General features: G+C 44.8%; 2 protein-coding genes across 2 annotated transcripts; both read right to left on the bottom strand.

Moving 5' to 3' along the window:
- Positions 1–3429: 3429 nt before the first annotated feature.
- On the bottom strand, positions 3430–6288 carry LOC119353808 (SPX domain-containing protein 6-like). Its single transcript, XM_037620487.1, has 2 exons — positions 4235–6288; positions 3430–4134 (listed from the first exon to the last, which is right to left on the bottom strand). Exons 1-2 carry the CDS (start codon positions 4433–4435, stop codon positions 3631–3633), a joined length of 705 nt encoding a protein of 234 aa, XP_037476384.1. The 5' UTR covers positions 4436–6288; the 3' UTR covers positions 3430–3630.
- A 7340-nt stretch (positions 6289–13628) lies between these two features.
- LOC119353806 (pentatricopeptide repeat-containing protein At1g63330-like) lies at positions 13629–18097 on the bottom strand. Its single transcript, XM_037620486.1, has 4 exons — positions 17955–18097; positions 14507–17254; positions 13897–13976; positions 13629–13805 (listed from the first exon to the last, which is right to left on the bottom strand). The coding sequence occupies exon 2, from the start codon at positions 17099–17101 to the stop codon at positions 14921–14923; it is 2181 nt and encodes a 726-aa protein (XP_037476383.1). The 5' UTR covers positions 17102–17254; positions 17955–18097; the 3' UTR covers positions 13629–13805; positions 13897–13976; positions 14507–14920.
- Positions 18098–18106: the final 9 nt, after the last annotated feature.

Genomic DNA, 18106 nt, shown 5'->3' with positions numbered 1-18106 from the left:
CTGCACGACTTCTTGACTCTAACTCCCGCGAACGACGATCTTGATGACTTTCCGGCACTGCACCTCGGCACCACCGCTCCCATCAACAATAATCTTCCACCGTCTTGCCAACGGCAGCCCGCCGTCTCCCTCCTCGCTCCGCCGAACGACGATCGCCCGATCCTCCTCGTCGCTGCATCACCCAGCAACTATATCGCCTACCTCGAGGCGCAAGTACGATCACCACCCCGGGGCAATCACAACTTCAAATCGACCTTGCTCTGATACCAATGAGGATTTGGCTCTTGTAGACACAAGTTTTGGAGCCTCCTCGGTCTTCTGTTCGTGAATGGTTTGAGGGACTTCAAGTACGAACTACTCCGACTTGTCTTCTTTCGTTGCAACTCGGGAGTTCGTAACGATTCTATCTAAACCATTATTGCATCTTCATAGTGTTTCTAGCTGGTCGTAGGACGATTTTTTTCTAATACGTTTCCCAACATTGCATACCCAACTGGTGCAAACAACCATCTAGAAGGAAGCTCGTACCGGGCGGAAACCGATGCTAGAGGGCTTAACACAATCATTCATGTAACCTGACAACCAAACTGTAAGGGGCTGAGCAACCCCTCCTCTACTGCTCGAGCGCGCCCTCGTATGCGCCTTCTAGCGTACGCATAACGGGGATCGCCACTTTTGTATTTTCTACCCTCCATCAATGCAATGATATGCTTCGTGCGTATTCACGAACAAAATAAGAATTTTTCCAAGAATCTAACATAAAAACTGTTCGCAATTGCCATGCCCCACAGTGAATGGTCGCTATCTACTAGGGTCCCTTTTTAAGCCCTGGACAGTAGAACAATTGTTCTACGGTAATTATCGGTAAAATAATAATCAAGTGTGCTACAATGGCATAGAGAAAATAGAGGAAAAGAACACAAAGAACTGTCTAGGTTAGAAATCCAAATTAACCAATGCAAGCTCTAGGAACTGCTTATATTTTTCTTTCCATTTTTCTTTACTTATGCCCGGTTTTTGCTGGGTCGGGATGCTTGTCCAGTGATGTAAGAACCCATTATCTCTCTCTCTCTCTCTTTTTTGCGGGGAAGAACCCATTATCTCCATCACTTTCCACAGATGTTGGCATGTTTTGCGCCCCCTTTTCAAGTTTAAAATTTTGGATTGGGGCAAATTTCCAAAATTTCAGGTATCTCGGAAAGTCATGTCAGAACTGTATTCTTTAAAAATCTCCAGTTTATGACTAATTTTCACCAAAATCTGCTTCGTATGTGGTGGCGCCACCATTTTAATCCCTTCTCTAGAGAAACAAATTCAAAAACGGAGGTGGCATTGTGCGATGCATCTGCTGTCATCGTCTAGGCAGTAGTAATAAGCAAAGACTAATCGCCGGGGCCTGCTGTGCCTGGCGCCGTCTCACTCTCACCGACAGTTTTCCTCGTATAAAACTGCCATCCATCAACTCTCTGCGTCCCTTTCAAATGTATGTGGACCTGTATGTAGATGCAACTTGGCGTTCTCCTTGTTGGAGTTTTGGCATTTCCGAGGGATATCCTGTGTTCGTCCTTCGGCAAATACGTGGGCTTTACTTCACTTCATCATCATGTGCCATCAATCTAGAACAAGGATATTCCTCTCATCTTCCAACGAGGGGAACAGAGGAGATGCCAGATGCGTGCTGTGCGTGAGGAATATTGATGTATTATTGTATTATTATTGTAACCTCTTCTTACTAATCGCAACCATTTTGTAATGAAAACCGGCAAAGCCTCGTATAATAGTCTTAGGTTCTTAGTAGTAGGGCAATCTTGAAAACAGATACTGTTAACGACTATTGATGTCGCCTTGTGGCTGGTTCGCGACATTATTACGGCATATTCGTTTCGTCGAAGGAATCATCTTGCGCTTGCGTGGTTCGAGTTTGACAGAAATATTTCTCTAATCACATAAACCCTGCGCGTCGAGCTGTTTTCATTATCACCCCGCCATGAGGTCTTATCATCTTCGCGATGGAGATTGTGGACTTCTGACTGAATGGTGGGTTGACTCGTGTGATCTCAAGATTCTGAAAACAGCATGGCCGTTTGAGCAGATCATGTCACACCAGCTATCAACGTCCGACGTTTTTGCCCTGGCCTCTTGGCCCATCAGGAGCCACGAGGCTACAACTGAATGAATGATTTGCTCGCTCGCTGTTGATTTGTTGAGCAATGCAGCTTCTTCATGCTAAAAAATTACTCATTCATGTTTTGCACTAGGGTGTGTTTACATCTCAGTCGACTAAAACTTAACCAAATCTCAATCGAGTGACTAGCTCGGTAATGAAGCAGCATGAAGAACATCAGGGTTCTTCCCACACACACAAGAAAAATAAAAATCAGGGTTCTAACAGCTTGAGCTGATTACCACGGCTGCACCGGATGCGGCTTCTTTCGGTTGAATACTTTCTGGACATGCTTCTTCCTTCTTATGCAGGAATCAATTTGATTTGTCATGCACCACCAGAGGTGGCCGCGCATTCTAAAATGCATGGCTCTTATTTTTTTAAACACAGTACAGATGCAAGCGCTCGTACACACGTGCATACACTCATACTATGAACACATATGCACACCCTATCCCTGTAAGCACCTTCGGAAGCTTGAGCCGGCATATTATCTTGAGATTTACGAACAGACTCGGCTTGCTATCTCATTGTTCGAGTTTTAGCATTTTGGAGGAATATTTAGAAATTCGGAATTGCCTTGCAAATTCAGTCCATCTTCCTTTGCACCTACTACCTACCATCGATCCTGAGCAAGAATGTACCTCTCATCTTCCAACATGAGAGGAAGAAAGAATCGATAAAAACAAAGAGAACGGCGCGGACTATGAAACCTGCTCTTACTCGCTGCAACAATTTTATGACAACAAGCTGCTGAATCTCCAACCAAAACCGTAGGCTGTGCACATTGACAATAAATAGTTTATCTTCGTCGCTTTTGATGCGGTCTTTTGGCCGCTTCGCTACAATATCAAAGGTATATTCGTTCCGGCGAAGGAATCATCTTGCGTAGCTCGAGTCTGACGGAATTGTTTCTCTAAACATATGAGCCCTCGGTGTCGATTTGCTTGATCCAGTCACATAGCATTATCAGCCTCAGACTAATGGATTAACTCGCGATTGGTCTGAAAATTCTGAAACAGTATAACCGTTGGGGAACGATCAATTTCTGTTGGACGTTTTGCCTTGGCCTCTGGACTCATCAGGAGCCAGGAGCTGAAAGAATTGCTAGTTTGTTTCTTAGAAAATTAGAACCATAATTTTTCTTGGGCATCAGTTTGAATTAGATTTAATTTTCTACGACGCACTCAACCATATTTAAGCAGAAACTCAACTAGATTTGACGCTCGGTCAGTGTCCCGACAAAGATTTAGGAGCATAATGCACAGGAGTATGAATTTGTATGCTCACATCTTGTTACCATCTTAATTCTTACACCAGCATGTGGTAAAAAGAAAAGGAGACAAAAAAGAAGTTAGAAACTACAGATAGCCAATTACATATCTGTGGGCTGTGGCTGTGGTGGCTGGGGAGACCACCAAGAAGAGGCCGGCGGGGGCCATTGGACGGGGAATGGGGGGCGGCGGCTAGAAGGAGCGGAGCCAGTCCGAGTCCGGCAGGTTGAGCGGCGGCAGCGAGTGGCGGCCGCGCGTGGAGCTGCCGCTGCGCACGTCCTGCATGGCCAGGAGCGCCGACACGGTGTTGCGGAAGATCCTCTGCTCCGCGGCGACCAGGGCCTCGCGGTCCCGCCGCGCCGCCGCCTGCCCCTCGCCGGGCGCCGTGGGGAACACCGCCTCCATCATGGCCTCGCACTCCCTCACCATCAGGGACACCGCCTCCGCCGTGAAGAAGGGCTGCACCAGCACGGTCTCGATCACGGCGAGCCGGATCCCGGCGCCCGTGCGCTTGTCGTACTTCTTGAGGATCTTGGCCAGGCCGATGTAGTTGACGCTGCTGTAGTTGAGCAGCAGCACCATCTCGCCGTGGAAGTTGACGATCTCCCTCCGGATCGCCGCGATCTCCGCCTCGTGCGCCGACGCCGGCACCGCCGGCTTCCTCTCCAGCGCGCTCCTGATCGCCCCCTGCAACTCCTGCTCGCACACACACCACCAAGAACGCACAGACCGTCAGAGAAATTCGCAGGGCAAGCGAAGCCATCGGGTCTGGACAGTGATCAGCGCATATACGTACCCGGTGTGTGATGATGAAGAACTCCTCCTGCTCGATGAAGAAGGCGTTGATCTTCTCGATCTCAACGTCGAGGCGGGCGACGAACTCGGCCGGCGAGACGGCGCCGATGACGGGCTTGAGCTCGTTGTAGCTCAGGAACTCGTCCTTCCACGCCGGGAGGCTCTGCTCGATCTGCCGCTTGAGCCACTTTCCGAATTTCATGGCGTCCAAATCAATCAAGAGATCACCGACTGCCTTCTGTTCGATTGATCCCCAACCGATCGACTGCTGGTGATCAACTAATGACCTCGTCTCCCCGAGGGCAATGCAACAACATGAAGGGGGGCAAGCGGTGGTGTTGATGGATTAATGAGGGGTGAAGCGGCGACGAGTGCTGGTAATATAGGCGCGGCTACCGTACGTACGTGGTTAGTGAGGTAAGCGGTTGGGGAGGAAGAGGACGGGGACGTTCTTGGAATATTTACCGGCATATGCTAAGCGTGGCAAGGGGCGTGAGGCGTGGGGCGATGTGCGTGAGGCCGCGCTATGGGCACCCGGTGGCTGAGAACCTTCTGTCTGCTCACTAGCTTAAAATTTAATATCACTTTGTACCTCGTTTGTCTCTCAAGAGTTAAATTTTGTACAATCAATTTTTTACCCTAAAAAAACGATTTCATAATACTTTGATTGAATTTGAATTTGATTTTAAAAATTCCAATTCAAATATTTATGTATGGATGTCGCATGAAAATGGAAGATACTATCTCCATGAAATCCCGATGTTTAGAATCTGAACCTTGTATTAGCACAGAGAATTCACTTGAAATCATCTGAAATTTGACCACCATTGTCCGCGTACAAAGAAGCTACTTTGAGCTTATCGGTAGGCCGAACCAGACAAGTAGTAGGTTTCATAACGCGTCAGTATTTAAATTTATACCTTGTGTCCAGACTATAAATTTTCCACAAAGTAGTTTGAAATTTTTATGAGTAGCGTTGTTTAGGTATTGAGGAGCAACTCTGGGCATATTGGCGGATCATTTCGTGCAATTGAGTCCCACAAACTTCGATATTTAACTATTCAACCTCATGTTTACACCATACAATTTTCGTAAAAATTGTTTGAAACTTTGCGGGCTCTATCGAAATACATAGCAACTTTGAGCTTATGGGCGGATCATTTTGTGCAAGTGCGCCTGACATGCTTGTACTGATGATTTTTGTAAAACTTCGGTATTTAGATGTTTAACCTTACAGTTACAGTTACATTATAAAATTTTCACAAAAAATAGTAGGAATTTTTATGGGCACTCTCATGCGCAAACTGGCAAAGGCTTATGCACTAGTTAGGGAAAAACAGAAACTGTTGAAGGCTTATGCACCGTCTAAAAAAACATTGAACTTAGATTATTTATTTATTTATTGAGTGCCTGGTTGGAAACCCAAGTTAGAGGGGACGAAGTAGGGTGTGGACGTAGCGATTTTGTGTGGCGGGGATGAGAGAGAGGAGCGGTCATTGGTCCTGGGAGGACGGATAGAGAAAGAGTGGTGACTGGAATCCGGATCACACAAGGAGCATATTCCCGCAGGGAAACCGTGGGTGCAGCAGCGACTTTTGTTCCCCAGCAGAACGGGGGCACTGCACTGCTCGAATTGAATTGAATTGTATAGTCGCGTTCGCACGTAAAGGAGGGGCGACGAGAGGGAGATTCCACAGGATCTTCTCTTCTTGTTGGCCTCGGAGTTATGTGGCGGCCTCGCCTCGCCTCGCCTTGATTATTTTCATGTTTTCTCAAGCTCACTCTAGACTAGTCTCCGGTGGGGTGGGTGTGGGTGTTTCCTTCGAAATGAAATCCGACAGTTTCTTAGGTGCTTCAGTGGTGGGCTGCCGGATGATCCTATTCCTTCCGAGAGAGGAACGGGTCCAGAATATTTTATGGCGTTATAAGCTTCGCGTGAGAGGCACTCTCCCCTCACCGAGTGGTATTTTATCCCGTTCAATCCAACATGGATTACAGATGGGGGCTGGATAGTGGCACTGGACGAAAAGTTGGGCCAGTCGATTTTTCCTGGACCGTCCGATCTACTCCCTCCGTTCGGAATTACTTGTCGCGAAAATAGATATATCTAGACGTATTTTAGTTCTAGATACATTTATTTTCAAGACAAGTAATTCCGAACGGAGGGAGTAGACTCTAAAGCGAAAGATCAGACGGCCTTCTACCACCACCTCCCGCCCGGCGCCCGCCACTGTTCATCGTTTTCCCCAAATGACCCATGGCCGCCCGTGTCAGCCTCGTCGTCGTGAATGGCCACCTCCCCGCCATCCCTCTAAGTAGGTGACCATCAGATTTTTTTTTTATATCCAATGAACCTGCATCCCCTCCCCTCCCCTCCCGCACCCCGAACCGTTAACCTTTGAAGTCGCCAGGGCTATGGCTCGTTCCTGGTCAAGGCCTTGCCGATGTCCCCAGGGCGAGCGTACTCGCTATGCTCGCCCCAATGCTGTCGGCGGCGACCTTGATGCTATGTTGCGCCTTCTTCTTTCTTCCCAACACTGATCCAAATTCAATTTTCAGGCAACTTACTTCCAACTAAATTGTTATATATGGGTGTTCAATAGTGGCCTGGTTTTCCACTGATTAATTGGGTAATTCAATTTTTTTCTTAATTAATGGATAGAGCCCTAAGGGCTCCAATTTTCCTTCTTTCTTTTTTGTGATGATGCTTTGGGGGGAGATATTCAATATTTTTAGTGAACATGACGAAAACCAAAATGAAAAGAAGAATGGAATTCATGTTGAACTACCAAACCAAAACCAACCAGGAATATTTGCTAGTTGCTACTGCCCACAGAAGAACATATTTCTAAAAAAAGAATATATCCAAAACTGCAAAATGTTGTTCTGCAAGCATGGTACCAACAAGCCTTGAAAAAGAAAACAGTGTACCATATAAACATGCAGAACCGCTCAATTGACATAATATATATTTTTTCCTTTAAGATAATACTCCAAATATATATTCCCTCCCATATAAAGGATGGCCCTGAAGCCTAACCAGTTCCCAGTTCATGGTTTATTCCGGAGCATATCCACGGATATCACGCTTTTGGTGTCTCATCACAAAGTGATGTTCTTCTGCCCTTTTTATACGTCATCATTCTAAAGCTATGTACAAGTAGATACTTAGACTAGAAACAGTTCAAGATGGAGGCAACATTTGTTAGTGCAAAGCTCTGAATATATTATAGTTATTCCACCTAGAGGATTTGTGCTCAATTATTTTGGAGATGAGGCTATCCTAGTAAACCTTTTGTAGATATTCTTTTCCTGGTGAGAAGTAATTGTTCGTTATATATCATTTGCAAGAACAAATGACCTATTGTTCCATCTTCACTATACAAAGTAGTACAAGTAACTGTTGGTTAACCACATTTTCAAGGTGCTGATTGCCACTGGACAGCCAAAAAAATGAAGTAAACAATATGAGAGACATGAATTGATGTGCTTGGATCTTAATCTCATGATTAGAACACCTAAAACATAATCAGAGATCGGGCACTCACGAGAAGGAGTTGAGATTTTTAGGGAAGAGGAAGCAGCAAGACTGACAGTCATGTAGGGCGTCGCCAACACTACCATCTTTGTTGGCTGGTGGGGCATATGACCATTCAAACCTCCTTACCTATGTTTTAGGATCGGTAGTTAGGAGTATAGGGGGTTTAACCCATAAAACGTGTTTGTGCATGCGCGCCAGAGACGCTAAGGGACTGAAACCAATTTTGGTTTTGGGTGCCAGGATCACACATGTGCGTAGGGGAAGAGACATTTCTCCCCCACTTTCTCTCAGTTTGCTATACCAGGAGATCAGTTTTAACATTCTACCCCTTTAGCGTAAGGTTAACAAGCAAACATCATAGGCCAACTCTCAATAGAAATAACAGACCAAAATAAAGTATTGCAATGACAAAAGAAATGTCACTGAACCTCAGTACTTACAGTACCATATCTTGAAATGAAAAGCATAATACTTTATGGGAATTGGTTTATTTGACTGCAATCAAAAGGATCTCTGGACCTATGCCTGACAACATAACCATGGAAGGGTCAGTGGTAAGCCTTTAGCAAGATGAACTGCAAAACTTATAAGACAAACATCCCATGTTTAATCTTGGTCTATTTTCCACAACATTAATAGTGTCAATAGCTTTGTTAACACAATTGACCTGTTATTACTCGCATAGGCCACCTTACGAATGCAAGTCGCCATCTCCATCCACATATTGTCCGTATCCCCTCCTTCCTCCCAAGGGCCCTCCTTAATGACCCTCTCCTTGAACGCATGAGCTACCTCCCCCTTGAGCTTCCACCACTTTGTTCTAGCGACTGTGGCACGCTTATCCCGCTGGACACGAAACCGAAAGTGGAAATCAGCAATCACAAGCTTATGCTGAGGGACAACACTCTCTCCAGGTATCACCTTGTCTAGGCACGCACGCCTATCTTCTCTTCTTGAGAGGATGAAATCAATTTGGCTAGAGTGTTGATGTAACGCCCCGAGACCGTTGCGCCATGTGTCTTCCAGTTATTCGTTGTTGTTGCCATGTCATTCGTTTGCGTGTTGCATCTTGCCATGTCATCATCCGCATTGCATCGTCATGTTTTCAAAACTTGCATCCGTCCAGGTCTCCCCGTCCTCTCCGTTGTCCGTTCTGAGCCCAACCACACTCGCACGCGCCTGCGGCATGTCCGAAATATTATTTTATAAGTGGCCAGGAAATGTTCTCGGAATGAGATGATAGTTGGCGTGCGGAGTTGTTATGTTGTCAGTAGACCGACTGCCAAGTTTCAGCGCATTCGGAGCTCGTTTGATAGCCCAACCGTTAAATTATAGCGGCAATAGTAGCCGGTCTTTTCGTCGGACATTTTCAGTCTCCAGAAACCGTGCCGGGTTGCATTCCTCCTCTTTCCTCGCAGACCACCTCCTCTCTACACAGCCCACTGTCCCCACCGACAGCCCATCTAAAACCCCTCCTCGCGTCCGAAACCGATCGATCTCGATCCGAGGGTCCAAAAACCCCTCCTAATCCCCCTAACCCTAAACCTTCCCTATATATAGACCCCATCTTGCCATTTTGGGCAACCTAGACCCAATCCACCTACCCCTAACCCTCAGCCGCCGCCGCCTCTCCCCTCTGCTTCGTTTTCCGTGCTCGGCCACATCGCCTCCGCCACTTGGCGCCGTCCTAGTGGCCAGCCGCCACCACGCAGACGCCCACAGCCAACAGGAAGGCGCCACGCGTCCTCTCCGCGCCCCACTTCGTCGTGGCCCTGCCAGGCCCATCCGAGGCCCGCCCCGGGCCGATCTAGGCCCGAGGCGCCCGCGTCCTGCACCGCCGCACGTCCCATCGCCTCCTTGTTCGCGCCGCCCAGCTCCCGAGCATCGCCGCCGCCTCGCTAGAACCCCGCCTCGTCGGACTTGGTCCCGCCGGCGACCACCAGGCTAGCCGCCGCTCCCTGCTCCCTTCCTTTTCTTCGTGTCTCTTTCTCTCTCTGATCTCAAGCTCTCTCTCTTTCCTGCAGGTTCCGCGCCGCGCCTCCCCTAGCTCTCCGTGCCCCGCCGCCGCGGCCAGATCCGGCTGAGAAGCGCCAGATTCGGCCACCCGCGCTCCGTTCCCAGTGTCCTCCGCTCGCCGGAGTCGCTCCCCTGCCGCCGCCCACCTACAGCCGTCGCCGCTGTTTTCCCGTGCGCGAGGAGGACGAGCGCCCAGCTCGCAAACCTCCTCGGCCGCTCGCGCGCACATGGGCCGCGTGGGCCCCGCTAACCGGCCCAGGCCGCAACCGCAGCTGCGCCAAGGCCCAGCGCCATCCTCCCTCTCCACTCCGCGTCCAGCCCAGCTCCACCACCGGCCCATGAGGCCCATGGTGAGAACAGATCCGGCCCGACACGTTTTTTTTCAGTTCTGGACGAATTTCCTATTTATCCAGTGTTTGGCAGTTTTACAGAATAGTCCCCCTAGATCATGCATTTAATAACTCACAAATGGTGCATCAGATTAAAACGATTTATATATGTAACTTGACTAGAATTTTATCTAGTTTCACAATATCCAACTTTCATGCATGTTTGAAATGTTTAAACTGTTGTTTGCATGTATTTGCTTAATTGCCATGCTAAAATACTTTAATTCATAACTAAATAACCATAGCTCCAAATTTAATAAACTTTATATGTAAATGGGGTAGAAAAATGCCTAGTTTAACATGGTGGCATCACTTTGCATGTTTAACAACCCTAAAATTGTGTTTAGGGCAGAACAGTACCAAATCCATTAATATGCACATGAGGATTTTCTAGACTTGTTGTTTGTTGTTCCGGCCTCATTTAAACTTGCCTAGATAGGTAGTTTTCATTTGCTTCACCTCTTGCCATGTTAATCAACATTTAATATTGTTGGGTACATAAACGAGATCGAACTAAATAACGTGAATGTGGTGTTCCGTCAATATGCAACTCGTTGCATATTGAGCTCCACTTAATTTGTAGTGTTGTTTGTTCACTTTGCCATGTCATGCTTCATTAAACCGGACATGCATTATACTTGGTTGTGCATCATGCCATGCTTATGTGAGGGTTGTTTGCTTCTTTCCGGTGTTGCTTCTTCAGGTTAGTTCCGATAACGTCGCGTTTGTGAGGATTCGTTCGACTACGTCCATTTGTCTTCTTCATGGACTCGTTCTTCTTCCTTGCGGGATCTCAGGCAAGATGACCATACCCTCGAAATCACTTCTATCTTTGCTTGCTAGTTGCTCGCTCTTTTGCTATGCCGCGATACCTACCACTTGCTATATCATGCCTCCCATATTGCCATGTCAAGCCTCTAACCCACCTTTCCTAGCAAACCGTTGTTTGGCTATGTTACCGCTTTGCTCAACCCCTCTTATAGCATTGCTAGTTGCAGGTGAAGATGAAGTTTGTTCCATGTTGGAACATGGTTATCGTTTGGGATATCATTATTATTATATCTTGTTTACTTTAATGCATCTATATACTTGGTAAAGGGTGGAAGGCTCGGCCTTATGCCTGGTGTTTTGTTCCACTCTTGCCGCCCTAGTTTCCGTCATACCGGTGTTATGTTCCTTGATTTTGCGTTCCTTACGCGGTTGGGTTATAATGGGAACCCCTTGACAGTTCACCTTGAATAAAACTCCTCCAGCAAGGCCCAACCTTGGTTTGCTACCTAAGCCTTTTTCCCTTGGGTTCTGCAGACTCAGGGGTCATCTTTATTTTAAACCCCCGGGCCAGTGCTTCTCTGAGTGTTGGTCCAACTTGTCAGCCGCTGGTGGCCACCAGGGGCAACTCTGGGCTGGCCTACTGGAATCTTGGACAATCCGGTGTGCCCTGAGAACGAGATATGTGCAGCTCCTATCGGGATTTGTCGGCAAATCCGGGTGGCTTTGCTGATCTTGTTTTACCATTGTCGAAATGTCTGGTAACCGGGATTCCGAGACTGATCTGGTTTTAACCAATGACTATGTATACTTGCTCCCTTATGACATCTGAAGCACACATTAGTTCTAAAGTGGCAACTTTGCAAATCTATGTCAATCATGGCACTAATGTACCATGTGGCTTATGATTATAATTCTGATCAATGATGTTATAATCATGTGCCATGCTTTGTTAAGTTCTTCTCCATTTTCTATCCAATAGTAATGCGGATTAGAATAAAAATATGTACTTGTTAAGACATTACACTCTGGAGCATGATATATGTTCTACAAAAATAATGTGCTCATGGGAGCCGGAGCCTAGGAACACAAATGTTGAGGAGAAGCGATCTTACGTACTGAATATCCATGAAATCTTTTTTCATATTCATCATGTGGAACGAGGACTATGAAATCCCAATACAACACCTAGTGTTGAGCCTCTGCATTAAATGTTAGTGGTCTTTTGTCATGTAGAATGAAGACTATGGGCTCTACTGATGTATGGAACTTAATAGAGTTTTCTAAACGAGTTAAAATGGTAGGGTGCAAATGGCTTTGGAAAATCAAACATGACTCATGAGGAAAATCTCAAAAGGTTCAAACGAATACTTGTAGCGAGGCGTGTAATAAAGAAAGAATATATTGATCGTAATGACATCTCTTCTCTTGTATCGACTAAGCAATTGATGATGTTTGTGTTATCATCATGGCATGTTTTAATTTTGACTTCATTAAGAATGTTTTACGTGGCTAAACTAGAAGGTTTTGTCATGAAAGAAAGGTAACATAAATCATGTTGTCTAAATAATTCAAATATGAACTAAGATGAGCATTCAGACAATGGTACCTTAATTCTAGGAGGGGGGTAGGAGTAAATTCACCATCAAATTCCCACCAACCAAGAGTTTTCCTATCTCCCAATTATGACACAAGTGATCTTGGTGATGACTCATGCATTACTTGTATGGAGATTCACCGGGACATAGGCCCAAAAGAAACATAAGTCCTATTATACTGACATAGGAGTACATCGGCACGGTGCAAAAGAAACACATTATACCTAGCTTAGAGAGGCGAAGACCATCCACCACCACCGGCCACCGCAAGGTTGTGCCGCAGGCATCCTGCATGTCTGTTGACCAACTCCTCGCTGCTGGGAGGCGCACAACCATGGGACTCTGCTTTTCAACTATGGTAATGACCCAACACTTCCACTAGAGTTTCATATAGGTGCACTAGCTTAGGATAGGTAATGAAGTTAAACCTAAATCTAACAGTAATTGATGTGCACGTTCTCTTGCGAAATAGCATGTCATATTCATGTACGGGGCTGCACTATATAAAAGAACAGTATTCTCTTTTCAAATGGTCAGATACAGGTGGCAATAATGATGTTTTGGCTCTTGAAATAAATAGTAGCCATGAAGAGTAACAAACAAAATGATTAAAATGTACCCATGAAATTCAAAGTTTTAGAAAGGAAGATTCCACCCCTCAATTGTTTACAGAATTAATGGAATCAATCAACCAAACACTCTTGTTATTAGATTTACATCTGTTAATACAAATTTGATTCCCCCAATCATGCGGCTTAGTTCAACTGTGGAAAGCTGACAGCATTCACTTGTGTCTTGTGACATGAATTGTTATGTACTCCCTACGTTCCATAATTCTTGTCGTGGTTTTAGTTCAAAAAATTGAACCTGTGAATTGTTATACTTCAGTACTCCCTCCGTTCCTAAATACTTGTCTTTCTAGAGATTTCAACAAGTGACTACATATGGAGCAAAATGAGTGAATCTACACTCTAAAATATGTCTATATACATTCGTATGTGGTAGTCCATTTGAAATCTCTAAAAAGACAAATATTTAGGAATGGAAGGAGTACATGGCAATATGAATGTGAACACAGACAGAGACCAAAACTATATGATTTTTCTATCACACAATAAAATACATGATATAAAGAAAGTGTGATGCTGAAGGGAAAGAGGAATATGAAGCAACATACAAGTTTCTCAGCCTCAACTGCGCAATTCTATTCAGAGCACGCCGAGTGCCTTCTCTCATGCTTTCTGCTAGAAGTATAATAGCCTGCACCAGGCACATTAGCACCATTTAAGTATCACCAACGAGATGGAAACTTGCTGGAATATGATGTAGAATTCTGAGCAGAATCTGCTACCTCTTCCTCTTGAGCGGTACTCTGAAGATCAAGATCGTTTTTGATATGTTCATCCACAGAAGTCCATGTAACACGAAACCCTGATGAAAGCATTGGCGGATATTAACACAAGCAACTCAATCGTCCAAAGGAAGATGCAATCCAACAATTTTCGTCAGAAATATTGCTGCAAATTTTGAATGCTTGTACATGCAAAAACTAACCCAGTAGAGATAGAAACATTGAATGGTATTGAAATGATGGACAAGAAGTAAACTTGGAATACATGCACCAGAAGGATGCGGAAAAGGTAACAAATACATACTTACACTGTTCTTTATATCTTTTTATTAATTTTTTGTCGTTTTTGGACTATATTTTGCTCAATTTACCAAACTAAAACTAAATCCACCTAAACTTTCAACGGGAAAACAGATGTACAAATCAGTATGCGTACAAAGAGGGTCCAAAGGTGCTCTGATTTCATTAAACAACAAAGGTATGTATGAAACTCACCAACTCATACAACGACCTATTAGCTTAAGATATTCTAGGTGCAGAACATTTCCCTGCAGCATGGTGTAATACCAATATACCATTTCAAGAGGAAAACAATATAACAGCTGCAAACCTGGTGAACTGTAGGTTATCATATACATCTCTGAGATTGCCTAGATGCTGCACAGCACTGTTCACTTGACACACGGACACCAGTCTAGATCTGATCCTGGGTCTGTAATGACATGCTGTATGCCAGATCTCATCAATCACGGCTGCTCTCTGCCTTCAGCTCAATGAAAATGCTTGTCAGTTGACTATCAAATAAGAAAACTGAAGGAACACGTGGATAGACTGAATGAGCTTATGTCTTTAGGCCACTTTGATACACAAAAACATCGCAATTCTAGTATCACTTGTACAAGCTCGCTACAAGCGCTGAGAGCTGCTCACTGTATACCAAGTTATTCAACTGCTCTCCCTTTCCACCACCAGTGAATTGTTGAAAGTAGTTATTCACAAAGTTCATAGAGCTCAATATGAAAACTTATGATATATCCTTCTCTTCCTGGGAGTCCTGAAAACTATCTCCATCATTGCCAAATCCCAATATACTACTCAGCTTGTCATCCAGTGTAATGCCTGCCTGGAGCATACTGTTATACATCATATGAGCTTTCTTCTCATCTCCAGTTTTGCAGTATCCAACTATGATATCTGTATAAGTTACTACAGTAGGTGAAAGCCCCTTATTTATCATTTCTTCCATCAACCACTGCGCACCATCCATCGCAAGCACTTTACTAAACCCACCAATTAAACAAGTATAGACAAAAGCATCTGCTGATAAACCCCCTTTCTCCATCTCTCTAAAAATTTCCAAAGCTGCCTTCATGTTTGAACGCTTACAATAACAATCAATAAGAGATGTATACAAAATCCTGTCTGGTGTCAATCCTTCCCAAATCATATGCTTAAACAATGTCACAGCTTCAGGAAGTCTGTCATTATGGCAAAGACCATTTATTAGGCTAGTATATGTGAATATATTAGGCTTTGTACCCTCATCCAACATTTTATGAAACAATCTGAAAGCCTCATGAAATTTCAGTGCTTTCACACAGCCATCAATAATAATACTATAAATGTAAGTATCTGGAACGCAGCCTCTTTTTATCATGTCTGCGAAAAAGGCCCACACATCATCGCATTTGTTGACCTTGCACAGACCATTTATGATAACTCTGTACATACAAAGGTTGGGAACAATTCCAAGCTGGCGTACTTTGTCCAGGAATAGGAGGGCTTCATCGATCATCCCTTCTTTGCTGAAACTGTCAACTAGAATGGTGCATGTCAGAATGTTCGGGCTTATTCCCTTCTCAAACATGAGTTCGAATACTCCCAATGCTTCTTTGAGGTAACTATGTCTACAGAATGCATATATCAGACTAGTATAGTTGTAAGCATCTGGAATAAAATTATGATGAACCATGTTCTTCCAAAGATCATACACAACCTCTAGATCAAAATGTTGGCAACAACCATCAAGAAAAATGCTGTAAACTATGTGGTCATGCTTGACACCTTGTTCTTTGAGCCTCCTAAACAGGTCAAATGCCAATTCAACCTTTCCAGCTCTGCAAAGACCATGCAAAAGTGAAGTATAACTGACCAGAGTAGGAGCAATCCCATTTCTTACCATTTCGACAAGCACGTCATAGCCTGCCAATAGATCCCCTTGCTTACATAACCCATCAACTAATATACTATAGCTATGGGCATCTGGGATAAACCCACCCTTCTTCATCCCATCAAACACCTCCATGGCTTTCTGAACCTGTTCCTCATGACAGAAACCATGAATCACAGCATTGTAACAATAACTGTTGCGAGGGTAGCCTCTCTGACAAAGCATTTGAAGAAAGTTCCATGCAGATGACACATGTCTGGTACGGCAAAGCCCATAGAGGTAAGTGCCATAGGTTACCGCATTCGGTTTCACGCCTTTCATTTCCATTTCACATAGAAGCTCAAAAGCTTCCTCCAAGCATAACCTATCTCCATGTGTATAAGCACTCATCAAAACTGAATAAGAGTACACATTTGGTGACGGACCAGAAGTATTCATGTCATCAAACAAACTCCTCGCAGACATGATTTGATTCCTCTCCACTAAACACTTCAGCAGGAAGTTGCACAACTGCAGCTCAACTCCAACCTTCTTGGCCTCAATGTAAGTGAGAAGAGCATCCTCAAACATTGACAACTCTACAAAAACCCGAATGACTGTAGCATGAACTTGTAGTAATGTCATTGACCCACCCAAATTACTGACCAACATAGGTGCCAACTCAAACAACTCTGGGCCGGCACTTCCACAGTAATCAACAATGCTCCGCATGAAGCACCGGATCTCTCTGATTCTTCGCGGCAAGAAGGGTTGCATAAGCAATGCAAACAGCCCAACTGACCGGGATATCTCATATAACTTCACACACTCCCTGAAGGTAATTTTCCTGGCCTTGCTCCAGTTTGATGTACGAACTGCTAGTGTGATCAAGGGAGGAAGGCACTGGTTTTTATACTCGCTGCAAAAGAAGCTTCCAGCAGGTTCTTGATGATCTAAGCTCTTCAAGCAACAAGCCACAGAGTAAAGTCGCAATGCCGGAGGGTAGCTTCTTTTCACAAGGGCTTGACGCATGAAACTTAGCACTGCTCGGTGCATAGAGGAGGGCCGCCAATCCCCTCCTTATACTGACAGCATAAGCCGAAGAAGGAAGAATGTCCACTACTTTTGTACTTCATGGAGCAAACTTCCTTGAAAAGTTAACGGTGAGGACCACCCAGGAAATAATAGGACAAGTTACATGAAAATTTCCTGCAAAAAAAAAAACGTTGTAACTGTTATCCTCAGTGTCAAGGCTCACTTAGAGCAACAAATCGAAGCTTTCTGTTTTCAAAACATATGGTGCAGGATTAAATTGCCGGGAACCATTGTACCTGATTAAAAGCACCCAACAAGGAATAACATTTAAAGAAGGGAACAACAGTGGAAATCTGTCTGTAGCAAAAAAAAAAGGACTCAAACATGAAGGGAAAAAACGGCAGATATAGCGTGTTTATTGTTAGAGAGCAGCTACATCCACAATGAGGACTTAAATCATGCAAACATAGAAGGATATTATTTCAGCAGAATTAATTTGTACACAGATGTTTTCAGCAGGGCACGGTTCAGAGTATATCCACCATTGCTCCTGACAAAATATGACATTACAACTAGGGCCAGATGAAGCTGGGAGCACAAATATTGCAATTTAGGCATCAAGGGTAAATTATATGCAGTCGGATGGAAAAAAACCTAGGCATCTTATAGGAAAAATCTCCTTGCCAGTACTCACTACTACTCCCTCCGTCCCAAAATAAGTGACTCAACTTTGTACTAATTTTAGTACAAAGTTAGTATAAAGTCTATTTTGGGACAGAGGGAGTACAACAGAAATGTGGCCTAGCTTTGCATAATAATGAACACTTGAGGGCAGAAGCTGTGGAGCCAGGATTGCGAAAGAGCCGGGGCGAACCTTTTATTGGGAAATCTACCCGAGCCAGTTAGCGCAGCTTCTATTAACAGTGTATAGGTTGAGGATTTGAAGGGAGACAGCCTGCTGTCGCAGCTCGCCGCCGGCACGGCAACCTCTCATCGTCGCTCCGTCGCCATCGCCGCGGGAAATGG

This window comes from Triticum dicoccoides, chromosome 2A (genome assembly GCF_002162155.2).
Source record: "Triticum dicoccoides isolate Atlit2015 ecotype Zavitan chromosome 2A, WEW_v2.0, whole genome shotgun sequence".
NCBI lineage: Eukaryota > Viridiplantae > Streptophyta > Magnoliopsida > Poales > Poaceae > Triticum > Triticum dicoccoides.
This window is presented reverse-complemented; position numbering and strand designations above follow the sequence as displayed.

What these genes read in the sequence shown, in the direction of transcription:
- LOC119353806 (XM_037620486.1), bottom strand. Translation starts at nt 17,101, where the DNA reads ATGCACCGAGCAGTGCTAAGTTTCATGCGTCAAGCCCTTGTGAAAAGA.
- LOC119353808 (XM_037620487.1), bottom strand. Translation starts at nt 4,435, where the DNA reads ATGAAATTCGGAAAGTGGCTCAAGCGGCAGATCGAGCAGAGCCTCCCG. An exon ending in TCTTCATCATCACACACCGG is followed by an intron (nt 4,135 to 4,234) that starts GTACGTATATGC and finishes GTGTGCGAGCAG; the next exon opens with GAGTTGCAGGGGGCGATCAG.